This window comes from Taurulus bubalis (genome assembly GCF_910589615.1).
Source record: "Taurulus bubalis genome assembly, chromosome: 2".
Taxonomy (NCBI): domain Eukaryota; kingdom Metazoa; phylum Chordata; class Actinopteri; order Perciformes; family Cottidae; genus Taurulus; species Taurulus bubalis.
Genome location: NC_136590.1, coordinates 32,520,243 through 32,546,854, shown reverse-complemented (window position 1 = coordinate 32,546,854; position 26,612 = coordinate 32,520,243). Strand labels below are relative to the sequence as shown.

Below are 26,612 nucleotides of genomic sequence, written 5' to 3'. Positions count from 1 at the left end.
GCGCCTCAAATAGTAGTTGTATTCCTCAATCATGTCTTGTGCTTATGCTGCCATCTTCTGGTGAAGATTGACCAACATTATGAAAAGAATAGGCTGCACACAGCGCTGTACTGTACTGCACAACATTTGCAGCACTGCTTAATCAAGCAGATAATGAGCAGTAAGATTTGATGCTGTCCGTGTGTGTGTGTGTGTGTGTGTGTGTGTGTGTGTGTGTGTGTGTGTGTGTGTGTGTGTGTGTGTGTGTGTGTGTGTGTGTGTCTCAAACTTGTGCGAGATGGGGATTTCAGTATAAATATGTATGCTTGGCAAACAGATCAATGGCCATTAAAAAGGTCAAGGGCAGATGATGATGGATGCAGGCTGTATATATTGATATATTTTGATCGGAATAATGAATTACAAATGCGCACACACACACAGACGACAGACCAAATGATAGGGATTAATTCATTGATCATGCTTAATCTGTCATAATTAATTCCATAGGAAGAACTGTGATGAGAGCAAGCCTCCAATTAAACAGATAAATTATTCAACGTGAGGAGGTGGTGGACCCAAGATAAATGAGCGTAGCAGACTGGTGCCAGCGGTCACAGGCTGAGGCTAATTACAGTCTTTTCCTGGAAACTAGCACAGGTTAATTTACAGTAACGGTTATATGAAAATATCATATAACTGTAATTGGAGGCTCCGGTTAACATAACAGTTCATGGAAGCACTTGGGCTTCATTAGAGTTGACTTTGAATAAAGTTATGCAAGATAAAGTGAAAGCCTGTCATAAGAGTCACATTTGTTGACTTACATTCCTCCATACAGTCACATCATTCATAGCTAAGAGGGAGAGCTGGTCCCAGTTTAAATCTTTAATAGTCCCAATAGGTTTTTCCTTTAAACTGTGTGTACACTTCTTGTTTCTTTGTGATCATTAAACTTGATACTTAAAAGAATAAAGCCTGGGAAACTGGACATAGTGCAGTTTGATCATCAACTTAAATTAGAGGCTACCTTAGGCAAAGATATTTAATGGCTCATGATCATAACAAAACACCTGGGGCCAGATGTATAAAACACTGTGGATTCAAGAGTAAAGGTCTGTATGCATAAAGTACAAATATGCAGAAGTGGTCTTAGTGCCACATTCATATAACCTTGCATATGCATTGTTTGGTATTGCACAACTCAGTCGTAAGGAAAATCTAAGCACTGTACTTTGTTCTGTTCTCGATACTGTAAGATCCTGCAGGGCTGCCAGATCAGCCTTTAGTGTTGTCAAACAAAGTCAGTACAAACTAGTCAATTTGTAATGAGCCATAATAATTATTCATGGTAGTACACACTTCAATGAAGCTTTGACACTCGCTGTAATCAATCACATTCAGATCAGTATAAAAAATTATTTGTATGCAGGAAGGTTCCAGCATACAGTTCAATAACACATTTGTTCTTTAAATATCAATTTCTGTGTGGAACGTGGCTTGCACTTTTTCTCTGTGCATATTTAGTTTGACCCCTGTTTTAAGTGCTGCATCAAAGACAAATTTCATCTGTTAATAGCATCCATCCAGAGGTATTTTATTTATTTTCCAGCATCATTTACAGCTGTATACAGGCACGGGGGAAGCATTGACATTTTGAAATTAAAACCCTCCATAAAGAAGTTCCCTTTCCTGCTTTTCATTCTGTGATCTCGCAATGCCATAATGGTATAAGGAATTTCACAAATCCGACATGATCTCTTTACACTCCTAAATATTAGGAAATCATTTTAAAACCTTTTCTGGGCATTGCAATATTTCGACCATCTTTTTTTATATTTGTAAAATTCCTAATTTTGGCCAGCTTTGGTTCTCTTCTCCACACCTTCAAAGGAAAAGTCTGCAAAAAGATTAAAGCTCATTATTGGAAAATTATTTGCTCACAGTAAAGCACTGATATAAACAAACTCTCGACATCTTAACAACCCTACCTACTGAAAATGGACATTAAAGTCACTGAAATATAATTATCACTAGTTTTTAACTGTACTTAAGTTCAGACTTCCACTGAGCACATGAAACAAGATAATGCCATTTCAGTCAGAGAAAGCATCCGAGAAGAATATTGTGATCTAATAAATTAGACCTTATTAACCTTCTATATGAAATCACAAACAATCCGTCAACCTTTAAGCCGTGGTAAACACACTGCGTTAGAAGAATGTTTCTCTGCACAGTGGACAGGTGGACTTGTTGCTGGATGTGAACCATTTGTACTGTAGAAAGAAGAGAAAAAAATAGATTTGTGTAACCAACCACAACAAAACGATGTCAGAAAGCACATTTGCTTTAAACTATATGTCGTTGTGCATTATATTGTATATGGTAGTTGTGAGAAGTAAGACAGAAAAGCGTATGACACAACTGGTAGTGGGGCTGTGGATTTATGAATTATGCCTTCAATTAGATCCCAGTATAAAGAACATCAGTGCGCCATAATACTACCTTATATACAGAGAAACTACAGTTAGTTAACAGTGCTATTTGTCTCTCTCTTAATTGATTACATACATACATACATACATACATACATACATACATACATACATACATACACACACGTCTCACCAAACATGCAGAGTGGAATTTCTTTTTGCAGGTGCGGCAACCCTTCTTGGGTAGGGAGTAGTTGGAGCCGTGGATAACAGAGAAGCAGATCATACAATCCTCTATTCCCTCGAAACGCTTATCCACGTTGTTCTTCCACAGAGCCAGGCCTTCCATTATGCTGCCATTCTGAACAAACAAACACACATTTATATATTTCGGATTTGTTTTATTGTCTTTTTCTTCGCTAATTCCCAAAAAAGAAAGAATATGTATGGCCCCCAGGGATTAAGTATTAAAGACAACAGTGTTGCAAAATTCTGAAATTATCGCTTATATCACCAGTACTTTTTAACATTTTGGTGTAATTTATTACCCCGCACCTACTCTTTGGCCTGTATTGATCAAGAGAACTTCACTGGGAGGGATGTAACCTAGCTACAGGCCTTCAGGTTGAAGAACAGACACTACTTACAACATCAACGTCTTGCTTTTATATCTATTGTGCGTTTGTGTTTACCTGATGTGTGAGGTAGGTGCTCAGCTGCAGCATCCAGTTCCTCCACTGCTGTACAGCAACTCCCACGCGCCTGCCACTCTCTACAGTGATAGAACCCAGAGGGCAGTTTTGTGGTAGCTGAATCACCAACTCAATGAAGATCTCATCCACAGAATAGGTAGCGATGACCTCCCGAGCTGCTGAGCGGGCCTTCACCTGCGACATTAAGAGAAATACATACACCGTTTGCCTTTGCCATTGTTCATTGAGTAACCTAAGCTAGTAAATGTTGTCGATGCACACAGAGCAATGTATTTGTTAACTTACAGTCATGCTTTCAAACACTTGAGTGCTTGAGTAGACAGATGAGATTTCCTGGGCTGAGAGAACAGGGCTGACGTACTTAATAGTGAACCTCTCCACAACTGCGCTCACTCTCTTCTCCTGGCTGTTCCACCAAAGCCTCACCATTGCAGGCAGGTCCTGCACTGTGCTATAGTATACACTGCATGCCAGGTGAGGGAGCTCCCACTCAACACTCTCGCTGTCTGCGGGCAAAAGAAATGCAGAGATGAAAATCTAAGCTTGATTACATTTCACAGCTATTATATATGTTGTGTATGTACGAGTGCTATTTACTGTGAACAGCCAGAGACTGGCTCTCTGTAAAGAAGGTTTTGGTCTCCTTCGTCTCTGGCCCCTGGCCGGGATAGGTGGGGTTCTCAGGCATCAGTTTGAAGAGGTAAAGGAGGAGCTTGTTAAGGGAGCAGCTTTTCCGAAGAAACTGGGCATAATGGGCGCGCAACTAGAAAGAAATCAGAAGAACAGTCAATACTGTGACAATATTTCAAAGCACACATTCCTATAAATGTGTTTGCTAGCCTATAACCTCATACACTCAAGTCAAAAACACACAAAAAGAAAAAATATATATTCTAATTTAAAAAGATAACACAACAGACTAAATATCTAGATAATCTGAGGAATTATTATGACTCACATGGGAGGGTGAGGACTTAAAAAACGTGAGGAGCAGCTTCCAGGCCAGCAAGTACCCCAGGATGCACGAGTACTCCACACTGAGAGGCTGGACCACTGCAAACTCTCCCACTTGAACCCCTGCCAGTATACTGTCACACAGTTCCTCACAGGTCGTCAGGATGGCCATCAGAGATGCGGGAGGAGAACTGAACACGGAAATGAAACAGAACTGTGAGAATCATTTCAAAATATAACTTTCATTAAGTCTGGTACTGTAAGAACTCACGTGACATAAATATACATATTCCTCAGTTTACTTACAGACATGGCTCATCACTATCATCATCATCAGACTTGTTGTTGTTTCCTTCTCCATCACACTCGGGGAGCTGAGGCATGACCCTGAATTGACAACAAAAAGCAACCATGTTAAATTTTCTTGTATATCTCTTGGCAGCATGAGGGGATGATTCTAGGCGTGTGTTGATTGGCGATCGGATCGTCTATCAACGATTGAAGAGATGGCCGATCAGTGTTATTCATTCGCTGATATTAAAAAGGCACTTTTATCTAAATTACTCCTCTCTAGGATCGGTGCCCTCCTGTGCATTTAGAGATTCTTCTGATGGAGCAGCATGTCTGCCCACTGGGCCGTTAATCAACACGAGTGAATTTGAAATCCTTAACTACAAATCAGTTTGCCATATCCCACTCTGTTCTCCATATGCCGTCTAGTCATTATACAAGGGACTGTATCGAATGTCATTTTTTTAACATTCAAAACTTCTATTGAGGTTTTCAAATGAAGCTTTTAATGTTCGGTCATATTTTATAAAACGTAAAATTATGATTGTATTATTATTGTTTAATAAATGTAATTGTGGTGCTGTAAGATTTCTGCTAGACCGCCCTGTTAATACAGATGGAGACTGTTTGTCAGCAGTGACATTTTTGTTTTTAAATTTGTATCTGTAATCTGTAATTTACTATTGATAAATCAAATGTCACAATTATGAATGAAACCATTTGGTACATCACTGTTTATGGATATGATTTGGATTGTGATATTAAGATAGATAATAACAGAACATGACGCTGCTATGATACCGTCGCACCAAGCACTCACATACAGACTTAAAAAGGGAGTCTTTGTTTGAATGGGGGACCCATTGCTATGAAATCGATTTTTTGACTGTTTAAAAATTCTAAATAAAATGTTCACACAGTCTCATAAATGTTTAACATGTAATTTTAACTGTATTGCTTGCAGAGAGGTTCTATTATTTCAAAGCTCCATAAGACGCTAAGTCACGCCAGCACTAAAACCCCCTGGCAATAAAAAAGAAACGATCGCCCAACTCTAGATCATTCCTAAAGTCCTGCAAGGCCTTAAATATCTCAGGATAGGTGTACCACTTTAGTCATAATACAGTCAGCTTTTGGCAGAAATATTTTTTCCCCTGTTAATTTAAGGAGAATTTACCCACATTTGCGCACCGACACACCCACTAATAATACAAGCCTTACTTTTCTAACATGTGGTAGACAGTGATCTGCAGAGGCCTGGCTTTAAACAGCAGCAGAGGGCAGAAAGTGTTGAGGAGCGTCTGGAGGGGCTCTGGCAGGTTTGTCTTCTGGTCCGCTATGAACCGTGGTGGCAGGGAGTTCTGTTTCAGCTGCTGCACCGGCACATATGTCAGAGCTGCGCCAACTGACTGCAGTACCGCCAATGGGAAAACAGGGTCATCCGGTTCAGTGAAGGCATCTGCATTGAGACAAGAAGAACTATGACTTGTGAACTCAGGGCTGTTACATAAAGTGCTTGTATACATTTCCCTTAACTCCATGCCTATTACAGATTATGGACATAGTCAAACATGCATAAATATTCATAATTTAGTAACTACTATATTACCTAGTGATACGCCAATTGAAACGCAAGTATTTAGTACATTTTGGTGCTTGACTTTTCCAAGTTTGCTTCTCAGCGATTGTGTCATAAGTTAACCTCGTCAAATAAAATCCACACACGCACCTATGATATTGACAGGGAAAGTAAACAGCAAGTTGTTGATTCCTTCCACAAAGAAGTCTGTCCATTCCCCAATCAGTTCGGACGGCAGTTTCTCCCGCACATCAAGAGAAGATGATGTGAAGAACTGGTTCAGCTTTACTATCACTGCAGCATTCTCACACACAAACAACTGCACCCATGGGTTCCATAAGCTGCTCACATTTTCGCTGGCAGTCTGAAATTGGAAGCAAGCAAATGAAGTCGAAGATTGAGAAGGACACCGGATGCAAACCGTGAATAAGAAACAAAAAAAAAATAAAGAATAATTTGGGGTCAGCAAAGTAGCATAGAGAGCACTAACAATTCAAACACCTGAGGTCAAGAGTTCAACCACACAGCATCCACACTGTGGCTAAACTCTGTAGCCAACAATGGTTTCTGACCCCAAAGTCCCAAGACACAATATGTACGATCAATGTCTCACCTCCAACCAGGCTAACATAGAGCAGAGCAAGAAATCCCACTGGCTGCCCCCAAGAACTCTCGGACAATTGGTCACCAGCCAGGACAGGAAACGCATCATCTCCACAGCGAGGTTCAACTGTTCTGCAGTTGCTTTCGACAGATCACTGAAACACCAGGATGTGACAGATGTAGATAGATCAGTAGAAAGTATAGAAACTTGGACCGTGTTTCAAGAGATGAAATAAACATAAAAGGCAATGTTTAAATGTGTGTATGAGACTACATTACCTGCTAAAGAGGAACCAATCCTCCTTGCTGCTCCTCCACTCCATCACGGTGGCCAGGATAGCCTGCAAAACCTCGTCCTCTACGTGTGTGTCGGCTTTCAGGCAGCACAGCAGCACCGCAAGACACCCATACACATCTGTGACACACATCAAAACTATTCGTTTGGTTCAAATCCAAAATGTACATATGCGCATGTGCCTGTGCGTGTGTGGTGTATTCTCACTGTCATTTTCTTGCCAGTTGATTATTCCAGCAGTTGCCAGAGTAACCAGAGTCTCTCGGTCCTCTTTGGTCATGGTAGGGCATAGCACCTGGAGTGTGCTCAGTTTGCTCTGAGACACTGGGAACAAACTGACCGAACACAGACAATTTTCAATATACAAAAGTGGTGAGAGTGGCCATGTATATGAGTGTGAAGTCACTGCTTTTAAAAGCATTTATGACATTAATAAATAAATGATTAACCTGTCTGCACTGCCGTAAAGTTTCCTCAGGGTTGCACTGTGTGTGGCTGCCAAGTTATTGGTGTGGATATAGTTCTCTAGAGTCAGAGACCAGAGACCTCCATCCTCCACTGACCTACAGGGTAACAATACACATATATTCAGTGGATATCGTTTCAAATAATTAGAAAAGTTAATTTTTTTCAGAAGCTATGTAATGCATTACACAGGCATGAAAACGGGTCAGTGGTGAAAAAGGTGATAAGGATATTACCCCTCTAGGTGGGTCCGGGGGCATGCTCTCCCGTAAGAAAAATTTAAATATTCCATATTTTAAAGCATGCTTACATACACACACACACACATATACATATACATATATATATATATATATATATATATACATATACATATACATATACATATATATATATATATATATATACATACATATACATATACATATATATATACACACACACACACACAACGCTGACTAGCTTGCTATTAAAAAAAAAAAACTGGTGGGAGGGGAATGAAGCCGCTGTAGACATCTTAAAGCTGATTGGCAAAGACTCGACACGTCAAAGATCTTCTATTGCTAAGATGATCACGACCTCAGTTTTTTTCCCATGTCCCACTACCAATCTCAGAAACAGTGGACAGTTGACACCCCCTCCCAAAAACAAAAACTCTTCGGATCTACACGTTTCACGTAGGTTACCTATTTTGGTTTCAAAATGGCGAATTTCGCCGAAAGGTGAGGGATTTTCATGTCTGATTACATTTCTTTAACAAGTTATTTTTCTTTTGAAGAGGCTCCATGAAAGATCTGTTTACGCAAAAATATTTTCATGTGTTGAACTTGTGTGTAGGTCACCTTGAGTAGAGTGTCCCCAGCAGATCTTTCATTGGAACCTGGCTCTGTAGTCCTCCTAAGAGCCCCGAGTCCGTCAGCAGGCTGTGATAGGCAGGGACGTCCTCTATCTCTTTACACCACTGCAGTGCATACAACAGTTCTGAAACTGCCACAGGAAAACATTCACATACAAACATATTAAAACAGCATTGTAGATTGACAGTTACAGAGACATTTAGTTAAATTCCTGTGAGTGTTTGTGTACCTGTGTACATCAAGTTTGGCAAGTGTGAAGCACATTCTGGCTCCTTTTCATCACAAGATGTGAATGCAACAGTCTGGGCCACGCTCCCCAACAGGGCACAGGCACATAGGTGGGCTGGTGGCCTGGCTGATACCCTCAACTTCCAGATTTCCATTGAAGGTTTTTCACAAACTCCTTGGTGACGGCTGGACAGTAAAGGGGTTTTCATCCACTGCAGAGAACAGGAAAAAGGAGAACAATGCATGCATGAATTAATGTCAAGAGTTGAGTGGAGAATCTAACAAAAGCAGAATCCTTCCACAGCAAGGTCTGCATCACAAACGTATAGTAGTGTCTGAATTACGAATGGATTTTCCTGAAATAAGGATGATGGATTGGCTGGCTCACCTGAGGAGGTAAGGCCCGTCTTATTCTTGTCCATTCTGTCTGGCTGGGCGTCAGTTGTGTAAAGAACTGGACGAGGAGGGGGGAATCTTTATCGCAGACAGAGATGATTGTCTCCACTAGGCTCTGGACAGCCACTATTAGAACCTGCAAACTAAAACGCAACACCGAGAAGAGTTAGCTAGAACCCACGACAAAGCCTTGGGACAGATTCTCAAGATATAGTTGCATGGATTCAGACACAATGTACAGGCCCACATTTTGGGAAGGGATTACTGAAAATTACAGAGGGTGTTTTGTTACCTTTTAATATCCAGAGAAATAGTGAGTAGTTGCTTTGTCACCCAAAGGGCTGCACTGTGCAGGAAACCATCTTCCTTGACCTCACATTCAGAGTGTTGAACCAATGACTGGACCCCAGCTACACACACTTTCCTCAGCTTATCTAAAAGGGAGTCTTTGGAGAAAAATATAAAAAAAGAAATAACATTGTTATTCAACTTCCCTGAAAAGAATATGTGTTTGTACACTGTGCAAGTACCTACCAGACAGGTGTGTGTGTGTTTGATCTTGGGCAGTGAGCTGGAAGACAGTGAGCAATAGTTCCTCAGCAGAGAGATGCAGAAGACAGTCTTGCACAGAAGAGAAGAATGTGGAGGACACATCACAAATGAAGCAGATGAGTGGCTCCATGTCGCCTGCATCTGACAAACTCTTGGTCTCAGAGAGAGTGGCATGGAGCCTCTCTAAGATCTTCTCCATGTACACCTCCCCTATCACAGGCCCTGCACAAGTAAATACAGATAAAAACAATGAATGTCAAATCTGGTGACTAACAGTAAAATCCCTAAATTATGTGCATCAATAGTCGAGGGAAAAAGTACTTTTCCACTGAAAAAGAAAAAAAAAATTGCTGGTGCATGTGTGTTTGTGTTCACCATTGTTGTGGTGCTGAGAGAGGACCAAGCTGATAAGTGTCCAACTGTGGTTGCTGGTAGAAGACGTCGAACTGTTAGAGCTGCCTTCCACCTTGCACAGCTCCTCTGTCAATCCCAGGAGTTGCTCGCCAAGAACGGAGCCTTTTAGCCAATCATGACAGCTCATGAGCGTCTCAGGATCTGTACATGCCTGACATGACAGATAGTAAGAGAGATGTTTAGAACTACCTCGATGTGTATTTTAAAGTATAGGTAAAGAAAACACTTTGATCTGTTTACAGAAGAAACATACCCTCTGAATTATTTGCAGGATAATTCTCCACTGTAAATCCATCTAAAAACCAGAGGGAAGACCATTGATGTCAAAAAAGAAACAGCAGCAACATTAAAGTTAAAGCTATGACACGAGAGCGATCCACACGCTGCATGTGAAAGATTTGAATTAACATCAGGTCATAAGGTCTGGCATCTGCATCTTAGGTTACCGTGGTGATATGATTGAGGATGCGGGTGGTCTCCTGCTGGCTGCAGCAGTAGAGTGAGCTGAAGACCATCTCGACCAAGTGCTCAGTGTCTCCGCCCTCCTTCTCAGCCAGCCACACCACCGTCCGCTCCATCAGGAACTGCATTGCTGGATTCTTCATAGTCACCTCATCCCTCTGCTTGCCGTCTGTTATTTTGTCTTCCAATTCAACCAATGTCTAACGCAAGAACGGTTGAGGGGAAAAGTAAATTCCATGTCATTCTTTCAAGTGTACAGATTTTTCACACATTTGGCCATTACAACATGGCTCAAAATGACCGACACTGAAATACACTTGTATCTGTAATTGTCAAATATGACTTACACTGAAGACCCTGGGTGTGTGGAACGATTGCAGGAGAAGGGAGAGGAAAACAAGATGTCTCTCCGAGTTTTTCTCATTCACATGCACCAGACACAGTTGGGCCAGCTGACACACTACGTCCTCGAAATGCTGGGTCTGTAGGGACCCAAACGCCTTCTCAGTCACCAGCTCCGACATCAACTGAGCTGGCCTCTCAACACCTTCACCCTCAATTCCAGTTTTCTCATTGTTCTCTGGCTTAGAGAAAGAGACCTTGACAGATTTCTTCTTCTGGACGTGCTTTCTTTGTACCCTCTCAGGGTTGCGCATTACCTGGACACATAAGAGAAAGCGAGAAAAGATTTATTTAGGCATTGTGTTTTCTGTTTCACTTTGGCCACTTTCAAAGACATGAATGGCTCCGACAACCATATTGAGCTGCTGAGATTCCTTAAACCAAACTCACCTGCAACAATGTGGCGACTCCTTCTAAAGCCTGTGGCTCTGCATCCTCATTGTCAGCATAACCCATAAACAGGAGACCAAGCCCCTCCCAGACGTCTGCCAGAAGCACTTGAAAGACATCCCTGCTCTCATTTGCTTCAGCTTCACTATGTAGGCCTGCCTTTTTCTCCCAGGAAACAAGCATTTCAGTGACCAAAAGGAAAAGAGGACCATTTTGAAGAGAGGGGTTTCCAAGAGCCTTTTCTAGAAGTGGCAAGAGCTACAAAAAGACAACGAAACAATGTGAGACAGATAAGGACTTCAGTAGATCTGACATGTAGTGTAAAAGTATGTGAAACTGTGTGACTGTGATCCCACCTGCTGTGAAATAAGCATGGTTCGTATGTTTTTCTGTTCCTCCTCTTCGGTATTGTGCAGTATGCAGTACCTCAAGCACTCAACAACCGAAGTCACTATAACTGCACTTTCCGATGGACTTGTCACAGCACGCTCACTAGACAGACTGAGACAAAGGTTATAGAGATGATTAATGAGTAATGATGATTTGTAACTTATAAGAGCAAGTGTATTCTTTTATAACAATAAATCTGAAGATGTGACAAATATATGCAAAATCACATACAAAAGATTTAAAAGTACAGCTGAGCTCAGTGCAATAAACTGTGTTCCACTGTCATGGAAATAGTGTTTTAATCAATAAAAAGTAAGATTTCAAATGATGGATGTACTTTCATTATAGTGAAAGATTTGCAGAGAATCAGATTTTTCCAACAGAATTGAGCATATTTTCACAATGTTCCCTTGAAATCTGATAAATAGCAATATTGAATAATAATCCTGCCCAATCGCATATAAAGTGCCTAAAAAATGAATTAACCCCACTTGTTTTTTTTCCTTCCATTTTGTTGCATTATAACCAGGCCTTTGAATTGATTGCATGGAATAGGTGCAAAATAGTCTAAATTTGAGACATAAAATAAAAAATGATTTTATAAACTAAAAAGTGGTGCGTGAACATGTAATATAAGCATCTAAATAAGATCTGGTGCTACCAATTGCCTTCAGAAGTCACATAATTAGTTAATTATTGCATTGTGTGCAATCTTAGTGTCATAAGACCTGTCACATGACCTCATACACTAGAGTCTACACCTCTAAGCTATTTGATACACGAAAACCAAGATCAGGGACAGAGTTCTGCAGTACTTATGTACAGGATTGGGTTAGAAAAAAAAAAAAAACGACTTACATTTGGATTACATTTCACTAACTATGTGACTTCTGAGGGTAATTGGTCGCACCAGATCTTATTTAGGAGCAAAGGGGGTGAATACATATGCATGCACAGTAGAACATTTCAATTTCAGGTTGTAATGCAACAAAGTAGGAACAACTCCAAAAAGGTGAATACTTTTGAAAGACATTGTAGCAGCACACAAAAATAAATTACCCTTGTATGACTGAAGAGAAGAAGGTGGTGTAGAAGTCCAAATTCGGATCAGTGACCTGCTGGGGCAGTTTGCTGAGGAGGGGCATTAGATTAGGGTGCAGGGCTTTAGCCATGCCTTTGCCACCCTCTTTTAGTAGAGTCCAAAGTTTAGGTAAGAAGCCCTTCTTGGCATTCACATGTGTCCAGCAATCCTGTAATAGGAGCAGGAAAATCAAAGATTAGATACCATTAAACTATAAATTGGCGCAACAAAAAAAGAAACATCTATTTTGGTATTTACACATTTGTGACTCTACTAATACTGGTTCACATAACTCCTCGTTACTACTCCTCGCACTGCCTATAAAAAAGGTAAACAACATTCCAGGACACCACAACAATATAATGAGAGTAGCAATACTGTGAGGTCATCCTTTCAACATAATCTTACTGGGATCGTAGAGACGACATGAAGAACAGCCTCCCACACAGGAGGCAGCACTACAGGATCTGTGTCTTCAATGCTGAGGAGAACAGCGGGGCAGAGTCGGACGGCTTCAGCCTGGACTAGTCCTGGAGTGAACTCACACAGAGCACACATCATCTCGAAAAACGCCCCTCGCACCTGTGGAGAAGCACACAGTGATTATCCATTCAAAACAGATTATTGCATGTATATCAGGTGCCATTTGGCAGGACAAACAGATGTAATTTCACATTTTTCTTTTCTCTGCAAAAATGACAGCACAATGCTGCATACGTGTCTTTCAGTTCAATTAAAACGTATTATTGTTATTCTATCGTATTGTTGTTTGTATTTTTATTTGTCCATGAATAAGAAGTATTTTCCAAAAGGTTTTGTGAGTTGCATGAATGAATGTAAACCAGATGGTTAAAAAAATAAAATAAAATAGCTATATATATATATATATATATACACCAAATTTTCAAATCAAATACCTGCCAAAACAAATTACCAAAAAGTCAAAAATGCAGGTACAGCCCGACCTTTATTTAACCAGGCGAGAGCTACATGGAGATTCAAAATATATCCTGGCCCAGACGCGCATTATCACAATTAACAAAGTTGCAGAGGGAGCAATCAATTGAAACATCTACTGCCAGATGTGCCTGCATCCAAGTCATTTAAAATTCCATTAAATGCATCCAGAGAGACCAGCTCACGAAGATTCAGGTAATTTTACAACCGATTCCAAGCAGAGGGAGTAACATACTTAAGCACTATTTTTCCCCAATTCAGTCCTGGCTTTAGGAACATATAGTGGAAAATGTCCTGAAACCCAAGACCAATTCAGATATTGAATGCCCTCAGGGCATTTGGAATTATAGAGCCTGATAGCTAATTTAATTTGGGTTATGTCATTTGGGTAGGTATTTTTGGGAAATCACATATTATCGCTTACAATCTACAAAATACAACCGTCTATTAAAATGAAAAAAACACTCAAGGTCTTATGATGAATATATGAAACTCAAGTTGAAGCAGCCTTATTTTAGTTGATTGAAACCGTACATATACCAAGTTAACGAGTTTATGAGTCATATTGAATATCAGTACCTGTGGTGTCTTGTGTTTGCTGTACTTCCAGAACTTCCCAGAGTTGAGAAGATGTGCTAGTCTTTCCTCCAGGGCTGTCCGGTCACTCTGGAGCAGCAGGGAGAGCAGTCTCTTCACCCCCAATAGAGAGCTGGTCAGCATGCGCACATATTTACTTTCTCTCTCCTCCTCTGTCACACATCTAGAGAACAAGGGGAACCAGTGCCTCAGCAAAGGATCTGACAGATTGTATCATTGTTGTGCCTTCACAGTGAGAGGAATGAACACGGAGACTATAATGACTTTAACTTACTGTGGATCACTCAGTGTGTCTGCTGTCTCCTTTAACAAAATATCTTGAAGTACCTGCAATATAAGAATAAAAACAATTTAATGGTACATTTTGTTCAGTTGATAACAAACTCCCTTGCATCACTCACATTGAGGATATCGTCCTTGCAGAAGCTGAGAGCCTCCGGCTGTTTGCTGGATGAGAAAGCAGCCTGGAAGGCCTGGCATGCAGCAGAAGCTGCAGGTGTGTAAGTGTCACACTGGGACAGAATCCAGTGGCCCATCAAGCTCTTCAGAAAGGGGGCCAAACTGCGACGCACTTTCAGCACCAGCTGCTCAAAAGCCTGCTGGGTGGCCTCCCTGATCCGGCGATCATGGTCCTAATAGTCATATTGATGCAGATAAAAGTTACCTTATGTAGATAAACCGTAAACACTTGAACACATTAAAGCCACACTAGAAATGTCCACCTTAATTTGAGTGTGGCTCCAGCAGAGATATTCCCCATACTTAACTTTCATTTGCTAGGCAGTATGGGATTATTAAAAAATGATTGATGGTAGTCGGGAGTGTTTATTTAAGTGATTAAGATGCACTGCTTTCAGAATCGTTAAAAGACATTGATACAAACAGGTATATCACGAGTGTGCGGTGAACGACCAGCTCACCACTGATATCTTGCAGTAAATCCTTGGCCAGTATGGCAGGACCCCTTTCACCTCTTCAGCATCCCGTTCCTGACACATGGACCCAAAGTCCTGCACCGCCTGAGAAGAGAACCCAGCATCAAAACCAACACCGGGAGCAAATTTCAACACACCCAATGGGAGATTGTTTTTCATGTACACTGTGTCTCATGGTATTTTAAGTGGCTGGTTGAAGCCATCTTCGTTGTGTTATTACATGTGTTTGTTACATGTGATTGGAAGACCATATGGTTAGTTTAAACTTACTTTCAGTCTGGTAACAATATCCCTCTTCGAGAGTTTCCTGAGCACCAGGCGGAAATCTGCATCCACCAGGTTGTCTATCTCCTCCGCGCCGTGAACAGCGGGGACATAACTCAGCTCCGAGGTGACCGTTGTGTCGAAGCCCACGAACCCCGGGATGACGCCACCCTCCCGGGTCAGAGTCGCAGCAGCTCGGCCACTACTGGACGGCTAGTAGCGGGAGAGAAACGCGTGGTTTAAAAACGAACAAATAACATCCCGAAGTAGTAGAAACGTTAGCCAGGCCGACACGTTAAAATCACAAAAGTTGGGACAACAGAGCTACACGTATCCTTAACTGACGTTAACGTAAAGTTCACAGAATCTCGTGCTCGTGTTTGTTTGCTAGCACTCGTAAACCTCAACGTGACTTTAACACTGTGACGTTAACGTTAAAAACGTTAGTACTTACCCGAACATTTCCTTTAGTTCGCTGTTTATTCTTACCCCCCATGGATTCGCATTAATCTTAAAAGTATCAGTTCTTTATCTTTTTAAATGACAGCGAGAAGCCACTGGTCGGGAGAGACGGAAATGAGGACGTCCTCGCTTTTCTTCTTCATTCGGTGTTTTACGGCATCCGGCATCTGTTTTGCTGCATTGCTGCCTCCTTCTGGATCCAGACCATTACTGTCTGCATACTATATCTTTTGTATTACACCAGTGTCTCTCAAGAAGTCAACCAGCTATATTAATCATTTTCCTTTACTTCTGTACTCTGTATTCCTTGCTGATATTTCTGTTTATACAATTTTCCATCACTTCTCTTTCTGCCCCATAACTCCTCCATGGCACAAGTACATGCTGCACTGTCTCTGTCTGGTGCCACTGCTCACATAACCCTGTTGAATGCAAGTTATTTTGGGCTTTGTGAATCTGTTGACTAATACCTGTTTGTGTTATGTTGTTGCTCAGCTGATTTTTGATTGATGGATATGGGAGAGCGAAGAGATTGAAAACACAAGGTAAATTTACAATAGGCCAGCAATTTTGAAAAATGTATCATCCTAGACAAACTGGGGAATAATACTAAACACAAAAACTATGATACAACTGTATTATATAAATCATCATATTAACCATGTATATTATTAATGTAATGTGTTGGGAATCGTGTTAGTGTATATTAGTAACATACCTGTGGAGCACCAGTGATGCTGCAGGTCAGCCGAGTTGACCTTTGTGAGATTGAAAACATAAATGTTTCAAATAAGACAGGAATAAGGAGACATGCATACAACATGTGTATTATACTTCTATATGATAAAAGGAATTATACTAAAAGGGTATAAGTAATCCTGAAAATGTAATAAATATCATCATTATATGTGATCATACTGCAGTAATGCTGCATGTCAGGAGTGCTGCAGGCTCAGGAGGACCAATGGTGGAGGAGCAGTGATATTGGCTGGGTTGAGGAACAGTGATGCAAGAGGCTTAACTAGTGATGTAAACACTATTTATGATCACAACTAATGACGTTTCATTATTTAAGTTTGGGTAACAAAGACTTCCCGAGGCAATTTCCTCTGTCAAATCTTTTCTCCTCCATCTTTTTCTCCCTCTCCCTCTGTCTCTCTCTTTCAGGACAAGAATCAGAGGAGTATGCAATGGAGACACCACCAACATTAGCACCCTCACCCTGCACCCTGAGTCTCAACTTGCTGGGTTATGCAAGCCTTTAAAACACAATATTAATCATCCAATGGTGTGTTTGAATTCAATATGTTTTTAAAAGCATAAACATGCTTGGAAAAAAGGGAAGAGTATGAACAGAGTATGTTGTTGCTTGCAAACTGCAACCTCACCACTATATGCCTAACTACATCTCACACACTGTTCCCTTTAACAAAGGAACTTTAGACTAAAATATGTCAACAAGGCAGCTAACTCAAGTTGTTATTTACTAATTCTCAAATATTAGCAAATTTTACTTTAAAAAAACAAACACAGAATTAATTAAACTAAATGCATATTGTGTTGCTATGAATACTGCAAATCAATTAATTACGGATGTGGCACTAGAGGAAAGGTCAGGAGTCTATAAATAGGGATTGTACCGCTTTTGACCTCACACAGAACATTTAATGGAAACTTGGCCACTAATTGTGGATATAGCTTGTATACAAAGTTGACATATGACCACTGCAAACATAACTTTCATGGTTAGGTGTTGGCAAGGTTTCCAAAATCATAAGGAATCACATTGTGGAACCCACGAAAGCTTAGCAGTTAACATCTCGTCTCCTGCTCCCGGTAAATGTTCGTTTTTAGAATTGGATGAAGTTATCTTCTAGCACGATCCCAGTGGTTCCCCTCAAAGTGAAGAAAAGTGGCGACGGTGACGTTCAGCATATTGTTTAATTTCATGATCAAGTGAGGCCGGATGACTTTTACGTTTCACAAGCTAGAGAAAGGTTCGCTCTCTGGTAATGATCTTCATCGATCCATTTCCTTCACATTAAAATGAGATGAGATAAAACTCAGCACAGAAAACTAACAACTCCTGCAGTTGGATTGAAAAATATTTTAATATACACTATTTTTGCAAAAATCAAAAACATTTGCTGAGATTTGTAATATGCCATACAATATGTTTAGTTAACATTGCATTATTTTTAAGCACCTCTTGGTCTAAACATGAATTTTGCACTGAACAATCATGGCTTCTGTTATGGAGGTCAGGTGTGTCTAAAGCTGGGTTGGTTTGAGGAATAGAATAAGAAGCTAAAACTTTGTTCAAATAAACTACCACATATATGAGATGTGCACAAAAAGATGCAACAATTCTACAGTGTAGTTATATAATTCTTTCACATAATTAAGTCATGATGAATGGTGTGCAATGCAATAGTTGGATTTGTGATGAGCACAGCAATTTTACATAAACCACAGAACTGTTCCACGATTCCATTAACTGCAGAAACACTCAGACCATCACTTAGTAAAAGGTGTAATGCATACTTTTCAGAGAACTTAACATATTCAGAATTCAAAACATCTTTTTTGTTAGATACCATCATCTCTCAGCAACGAAAATTAAAAAACAAACGTGGATTGAGCTGTATGCTTTTTATTTGCAGAGAGATTCTTCATTATCTTCAGGAAACACTTCAATGTGGCCCCAAATTCCTCAGTAAACTAATTTGTTATCAATGTGGATTTTAAGCCATATGGGTTCACCATGGAATCTTAATTAAAATGCAAACAGTCAACATAATATTTCTATATTTTATGAACACATGAACCAGATAATGAATTTGAAAAGTGTTTGGCCTGTATTAGTGAATATTCAATATTTATCTGTATAGATGAGTCTTTTCGGACCCAAACAACTCCAGAAAATGAAATGTAAAGGATTGATCAGGTTAAATAATGCAATAACTGTTTAAAAACCTGTGGTGGCAAGATATTTTGTGGTATTTAGTCTCCCTTGCATTGTAATTGATCACATTACAACATCTTGGCTACAGTGTAGTACAGTGGTAAATGAACATGTTTCTAAACTTAGAAGCCAATTCTCCGCTCAAACCCTTTCTCATGACATTGAAACAGTTTCTGCATTAGAAAGGCAGCACATGTGTATTTGACTGTAAACCAGAGGTGGAAAAGAAACCAAGTTCCTGATTACAATAATGTAGCAAACTTTGAGGGCTCAGGAAGAATCCCTGTGACAGTAGGGCAGTGCAGTAATGGAAAGAGCATTCATTGTCGCTGTACATTCACGTAAACAAAATAATTTAAGACAGACTAAATTAAAAACTAAAATAATGTCTAAAATGAGTTAGTTTGCAGTTAAAAGCAGACCATTAGTAAAAATTAAGACGTATGGACACAATATGGAAAAATGGCACCATCAACCTCTCTTCAAGTCGTACAACTTAATATGACTTCATGTTTCGGATTTTAAATTTTTAATAAACATATATAAATGTAAATGCAGGCTTGAGAGTAATCAGATAAGTGATTTGCAGCATGTGTTGTAAACACATTCTGATTTCCTGCCTTCACCCAATTACCTGGTTTCTTGTAATGAAGTCTGTGATTTACAAATGTTTACATAGCTATATTTACGCCTTATTTATGTGTCTTCAAGGTGAAATTGGTATTTTCATCACTTAATCAACAGTAAATGAGTAAAAAAAACACTATCATGAGGTTTGGTAACTAACATTTAAAAATAAGTTTTAAAAAATGGGGACTCTCCCCCCCCTGTGTTTCACATCATAGATCACAATGTAAATACATCTCCCATTGTCTGCAATATAATAAAATATTTGATCAGGCTACATAATTACATATATCATCACTTACACGAATTTAAACAGTACACATTCAGAAATTGTCAAGGAGTAATGAGGCCAAATTATTTCTCTTATTAAGTCAGTCAAAATCAGGTATCATGGTTCCTAATTAAAAAAGATTAATGAGTTTCGCCCTGTTGTGAGCGCAACAATCCAAATAACAATAAGGTTATCGACCTTACTATCTTCCATATTTTACAGAACCGGTAATGTCAGCCTGCCAAAAGCAAATGGGAAAATTGACAAAATATAAATAATATGTATTATTATTATTAGTTCTTAAGTGTTTCATTTGGACACAATATAATAAGTATTAATAATAATTAGTAATTCATAATAAATACCTCTATATGCATTATATTCATTGTATCGATTACCTGTTTTCATACAAGCCCAGTCACTAAATGTGCTTGTGCAGGACCACACTTGAACCTCATGACGCCCTGCTTAGGCCTACCATCCTCCATCCCATCTCATAACACCACATCCCTCCTTCTGAGCTGTAATAACAGTCAGAAAAATCCTGACTTTACTCAGAAATAACATCATAACATGTCCATTTCCTGTTGAGGGGACCCTGAAAGGCCCTCCCACTTCCTGGTCCCAACTCAACCGAGCTGGATGTCGGCTCCTGGTGGAAGCATCGTGGTGTAACGAGGGTCCAGTCGGGGAGCAAAGCCTTTAAAGTCCCGGGAGGCTTGAGTCCCAAACACGTCTAGCAACTGTCGGTTCATCAGAGCAAATCTAGGAGCAGAAACAGAAAATTATTGAAAAATACAACTCTCACTTACAGATTACCTTAAAAAGGTGAAAATAGTTGGACTATATTGACTGTTAAAAAGGCAGAATTTTATGACATTGTTCAAGGTAAAAATAGCAGACTTTGAACCATATTTCATTCTATAGTATAGTACGAAAACAGTCTACCGTTTGTTGCTGATAAAGGTGCAAGTGATCACAAAACTCAGATCAGTTCAGATTGTATCATGGTTTTGAGTCACGGGTCGGATGACAATGAGCTATATCGGTAGATACAGACCATTTTAGCAACTGGTATACAAGCCTCCATATTTCTTTTTTAACCACCATCCCAAAAAATCATGTCAACCACCCCAAAGTCAGTGAAATTCATCGAAAATACTAAATGTCATCCTTTTGCATTATTATCATCATCATCCTTTGCGATTATTTGCATAAAAACACAGTCATAATAATTCGGTAAAAAAAGATCTTGGCATTTGTAGTTTTAATGATGTATTACAAGCTGCTTAGAGCAAGTGCTTTAAAGTTGAATAGGTCATAATTCCCTCTCTAATATTTATTTAATATTGCCATGAAAACATCTCCTTAAAACAACTGTATCATTCAAGTTTCTCACCAAAAAATGAATCAGAGATCAACTGTCTGTTACACCACTAGTTGCCGATGTGCTCTATGTCTTATGGCCGAAGGAATGCAGCAGATAGAGACTGGAGCTGCGGCTGGGAGGATACGTTCAGCGGGACCCTTCAGAACCTGAGCGGCCCGTGGCGCCTTTTGCTCAAACTGCCCTCCAATGCCAACAGAAACTACGGCAATGAATGTCAGTGTAGGCAGATTTGAGAGCCTGCGTTTGTGTTACTATGAATGAATGACGCAACCAGTAATCAGCTACACCATGTTTGGTCTGGAGTCAGTAGTTCGTGCCTAATGCATACTGGTACATGTAGGCATTGAGGAATGTATTGCTTCAATGGACACCATTTACTATTAACATGGATTAACAATCCACATTAAAAAGGTGTAGAATTTTCCCTTGGCAATACAGTTTGACAGCGTCCACAGCATACACATACCTGCCCTTGGTTAAACGCAGCAGGAACTTCCAGTATGTTGGCCTGAGGTTCTGCATTTCCATCACAGCCTGTGTAACAGTAACGAGTCACATATTATATCCTTACTCGGCAAAAAAAAAAGATGTGTATGAAGCATATTTATGCGAGCAGGTATGCAAGTTTGTATATGCGTTACTTACAGCTTGGAAACAGATAGCAGTGGAGATGGCATAAAGGACTGTGTCTGCATGAGGAAAGTAAGGGAAACGTCCGGCCTCAATGCCCTTGAAGTACATGGTCTAAAGACAGAGATTGTTACATGTGCTGTTAATGATAAACTGGTGAATACAGATACATTTCAGATAAGCAGACACGTATAGTAGTGCGTTACTAACATGCAAGTCTATCTTCTGTTATAGTTGTTCTGGCAATATGCTAATTTAAGAACTACTACCATGTCGTTAACATTTCTAAAAGGCTCTGGTTTCAATAAAAACAGCCACATTGCAAGATAAGTATGCTTATTATGACCGGCCTTTTCAGATGTCTTGTATGCATTTAAATATACTTGTACACACCGAGACTGCATTCATCCGAGAACCCCTACATACATATTTTACCAAAGAATGCACGTTTGTTTATTATTTGAAAGGTTCTACTTTTTATGATATTCAGTAAATGTGGTTTTGCTATCCTTGAGATGAGAGATTGATGTTGGTGTGTATAATTCCCTGACAGTCCTTTTCTTTTTACTGTTTGAAGTATTTCTGAGATGTTTATTTACCTCCACCAGCTTAGAGAAGAGATACATGGATATTGACGTGCTTTTGTAGAAGAACATTGACATACCAGCCAGGAAGCCTTGAAAGACACAAAGATACAATTGACAAACAGACTAAAGGAAAGCAAATACTTGTATGGTGGGGGGGAAAAAAGAGAGCTAGTCAAAGTCTGAAAAAAGAAAATGTGACACGTGTTATATCATATAACCACGTGACAAAGGCCTGTGCTCCACAATTGTTTGGCGTTGCCGGCCAGTGGGGGGGTGGGGGCGATTTGCCCACCAGGGGCATTTTGTGGCCTGTAAAAGCTCCTCTGGTGTATGCTAATGCCAGTATACCATCATATACACTGTTTTTAATTAAGGCATAATTCAATGAGTTTGCCTCCTCGATAGTTAACATGTAGTGAATTATTGTAAAGTAGAATTAGGCTTCTCGTGCGTTTTAGACCACAGTCTTTAAACGGCTCTTGATCTTTAAAAGCATACCTATTCCTGATTGATCAGAACTTTTGTAATCCTTGCATCTTATTTATTATTATATTATTATGTATTGACACCTTCACTGTAAGGATTATCAAGGGATGCCACATTGATGGTTAATGTTTTACTAGAAATGTAAAGGCACTCCAATTCAACAGAAATAAACAATGTTTGCCAATTGTAAGAGGAAACATGTTCCTAATCCCATGTTTTATTGTATGTATTGGATTAAATTCAGTTGTTGAAGTTAATGCCACCAGTGTTTTACAAAGTAGCCCATCTAATGAGGATGTCCAATCAATGCAATCCTCCAAAATATGTCAGACACTGAAGATAACGCTCAGCTCTCTACTCGGCAGGACACAACCTCTCAGCTGACGGCGCACACATACTCGAATAGAGGATGTGGGGGCGGGACTGAAACAGGCAAACAGACGACACTTATATCTCCCATTATGCTCGCATCGCTTTGAAGCGGAAACAGGCGGTCCTAAAATGTACGTGCACAGCAAATCGCAATTTGCTAACCCTCGCCTCGCCTGAGCGAGTTGTTTGCATCCCTAAGGTTGAATCACCTGACACATGACTCGACATCAACTGAGACAATCCAGAGAATTGCTCGACAAGAACTTTTGACACTTTACACAATACTGTCTCACCAGCAATCAGTGCATGGAGTTCATCATCAATGTTGCGCAGCCAACGCAGCAAGCAGCTTGTTCCCTGAGGGAAAGAGAAACATACTTAAAAATAAATTCACAAGATGATACTCGCATGACAACACAAGAAATACACAAGAGATAGGAACAATATGGGATCATTAACATAATACCAAAAAGACAAACAGCATATATGACATACCTTATAGATACTAACGAAAGATCCTAGAAAGGCCCCGAGCTGGAAGTTTTCCTTGTTGTAGAAGAGGGATGGGAGCCGTGAGGGTTTAGTAAACATGTGCCTGAACGCTGAAGGCACTTTAAGACAACACTGAATCAGGTAGCCAACACTGAACATCCTGACAAAACCCTGGACAAAGAAAGAAAAGAAAAAATATTTAATATATTATTTCCATTACCATTCTTATTTTAATAGTAAAGAAATGTAAGTATCAATATCAATCATAACAAAAATGACTTACTTTCACACAGTAGGAAATGCAGTTGTCTTGGTAATGCTTACAGCATCTGTGCCTTGGACCCTTTTTGCATCTGGAAAAGAAAAAGAGAAAAAGTGAATACTAGGCCCTCTGTACAAGTCTTTGTGTCCGTGTAGAGGAGGGTATTCTCTTACATTGATTGCAGCAGTTCCTTGGTGTGGGCCACCAGAGTTTTGCTCCTGGAGTCGGGCCTTTCTCCCTGCGCCTGTGAACCCTCGGCCTCTACAGCAGCTGTCCTCTCAAGGGACCTTGTGCACATCTGTTCTCCCACAACAGAGTGAGTGGGAATCTCCTCTTTCCCAATGATGAACCTGTCACAGAAAATGCACACCACCTATGTAAGCTTTACCAAAACACTATCAGTCAATCTAAATCAAGGAGAAGGGAGAAGGGACAACTTACTTCAATGCAGAGAACGGAAAGCCTTTGAGACCATCTTTACTCCTGCAGCATAGAACACTGAATTTAACTCAAACTCTAATGTTTACTCAACATGTTTTCATTTTTGACCACCGTTTCAAATTGTACTGTAGGAATATGTCCACTGTGCTGCTCTAACCTGAAGAAGAACATGTAGAGCGATGCAGTTATGCAGAACAAGAGCACCTAATGGAAAACAGAAAATGGGCAACAGGCAAAAAATAAGCATAGGGCCAATTTGAGATTGGCAATATGTGAAAGAGAACAGAAAACACACCATTAGGGCCCCCTAAGCCGCAGTATTTGGGTCTTTTCTGCATTATATTATTCAGCCCCCAAGCCCCATTATGTAGCTGCCTCCCGTCACTTTCAGCTCACCCACACCTCCTTGTCATCTTACCTCGCCATGTCTGATGGGTTTGATGAGGCCTCGTGTCACTGCCATGCGGAACAAAGTCTCAGTGGCCTGACAACAAGAGGACACTGTCACGCATACATTGTGTGAAAAAAGCATTTACAGCGCTTTACGTATAACAAATAATGCTGAAATGAACAAAGGAGCTCTTACAAGATTTGTCATGTATATTGTCAGCATCCCTCTCCTGACGGGGGAGAAGAAAGGAAACACATATAGATTATCTATAAACACACACAGTTCACAGAGGGCACGTTTGATTCCCACCTGATACTTGATCCAACAACTTAATTAGGTCCCCCAAAAAAGTGCCTTATGTTATACTTGGCAAATGTGTTTTAGTTCAAAACGTGAAAAGACTTTCAGAAAGTAGAAACAGCTCGTGAGAATAAACCGAATGGAATTTCACCTGCTCTTGCGCTCCAGGAGGATGGCAATATAGGAGGCAGGCAGTGCCGAGCCAAAACCAGCGGACCAGGAGTTGAACCCTCCCAACAATTTCCTAAAGTTAGAAATATATATATAATGTTATTTTTATTTTGTTACTAGAAAGTGGACTCAAGCACAGTCAGCACATGTTTTCTTTGAAGAAGCAATGTTTGGGAAAATATCTCAATGTTTAAAATATTTGTGTTCCTTTGGTCAGTCTGTGTAGCCATTTTGAAATATGTGCAGCACTTTGACCTTACATAATATGCACTAGGTTTTAAAGGTGAGTAACACTGAACCTATATAACTTTGTTTTTTGATCAACTGCAATACCCGACTTTCCTCTCTGGAGATCAATAAAGGCTTATCTTATCTCCTCTTTCCAAGAAAACTCCATATTAAGCAACTCTTAAAACTTTGGAAAACAGCAGCAGCAGACCCTGAGATAATAATTAATAAACATGTAAACACGGACACCCTGCCGCTTGCATCTCTTACATCTTCATTGTACTAACTGAGCCATGTCATTAACAGTGTGCATATGTGTTTCGAGCGTAAGGTCACTAACCTGAGAATGCAAAAGAAAACAATGTAGAGACCTCCATTGGCAGTGAGGAAAGAGGTAGACCACAATATCTCTGGGAGAAGCCTTTTTATGTAGTAATCCTTCTTCCTTCTCCTTAGGATTGCTGCGATCTGCAATCACGTGACACGGAGTTAAGTTGAAGAGTTCACATTTGGCTGCCAAATCATTTCATGACACATGTGAATGTTGTGTGATCGTGTTAAACTACCTAGTTGGAGCTACAACAATAATAATGGTTTGCTGTACAGTATTGAGGAATGCTTACAGTGCGCCAAAAATAACTGTGGCTCGTCAACTTGCAACTTTACAGGGCAACGTGCAAGTATCGCACGCAATATGTCACCTCTTTCTTTTGGACTTTGTCCCCGATTGAAAACTAGCGACGTGTCAGCGATAATCTTCCTCGACGTTATCTCGGAATTAGCCTAACTTGGTTAGCGAGCTAACTTTAGCTTCAGAGTCTAACTGTGTTAGCTAACCTACAAGTTCAGATATGTCAGGTCAAACAGCCACATTTACCAGGTAAAGAGGGGCGTATATTTTGAAGGAGACCTCCAGTGCACCCCTGGCTACATCCACAGCAGACTGCACACACGACGGGTCCCAGGTGTGACCGATCTCGTAGCAGCTGTGAGGTATTTTGCTGAGGACGGCCATGTCTCTACCGCTGCTGACCGACCGACCGACCGTGGGCTGCTAACAACCAGCAACAAAAAGCAGACAGGCAGGCAGGCGGCGACGCGCTGTCGTGCGCGTTCACCGTGACGGGAGCGCCGTCACGTAAACGAGCCGTGCACGTGCACGGCGCTTTCGGGACTGTAATCTCCTGATCAGAAACCGTTTATTTGCCAGGAATGTTTACACAAACGAGGATTTTTTCTAGGCGGAAGGTGCATACATTAGACATGAGACTTTAGACAAGACAAACAACAATCAACAA

At 40.3% G+C, this 26,612-nt stretch overlaps 2 protein-coding genes across 2 annotated transcripts; both read right to left on the bottom strand.

The window, feature by feature from the left end:
* Positions 1-1,551: 1,551 nt before the first annotated feature.
* On the bottom strand, positions 1,552-15,735 carry ltn1 (listerin E3 ubiquitin protein ligase 1; the record flags this gene model as incomplete). Its single annotated transcript, XM_079234737.1, has 32 exons — positions 1,552-2,255; positions 2,608-2,775; positions 3,107-3,301; positions 3,413-3,633; positions 3,725-3,890; positions 4,086-4,272; positions 4,388-4,468; positions 5,594-5,831; positions 6,102-6,315; positions 6,565-6,709; positions 6,834-6,969; positions 7,057-7,184; positions 7,299-7,412; positions 8,157-8,301; positions 8,401-8,611; positions 8,788-8,938; positions 9,088-9,241; positions 9,330-9,569; positions 9,723-9,912; positions 10,015-10,056; positions 10,208-10,423; positions 10,571-10,882; positions 11,016-11,273; positions 11,372-11,516; positions 12,465-12,655; positions 12,895-13,068; positions 14,023-14,203; positions 14,315-14,367; positions 14,442-14,672; positions 14,961-15,059; positions 15,246-15,452; positions 15,694-15,735. 32 exons carry the CDS (start codon positions 15,733-15,735, stop codon positions 2,193-2,195), a joined length of 5,298 nt encoding a protein of 1,765 aa, XP_079090863.1. The 3' UTR covers positions 1,552-2,192.
* A 4,458-nt stretch (positions 15,736-20,193) lies between these two features.
* Positions 20,194-26,329, bottom strand: tmem135 (transmembrane protein 135; the record flags this gene model as incomplete). Its single annotated transcript, XM_079237423.1, has 15 exons — positions 20,194-20,329; positions 21,421-21,488; positions 21,600-21,698; positions 22,184-22,260; positions 23,323-23,386; positions 23,525-23,692; positions 23,805-23,874; positions 23,957-24,133; positions 24,225-24,266; positions 24,382-24,428; positions 24,643-24,708; positions 24,811-24,844; positions 25,067-25,159; positions 25,655-25,782; positions 26,192-26,329. 15 exons carry the CDS (start codon positions 26,327-26,329, stop codon positions 20,194-20,196), a joined length of 1,407 nt encoding a protein of 468 aa, XP_079093549.1.
* Positions 26,330-26,612: the final 283 nt, after the last annotated feature.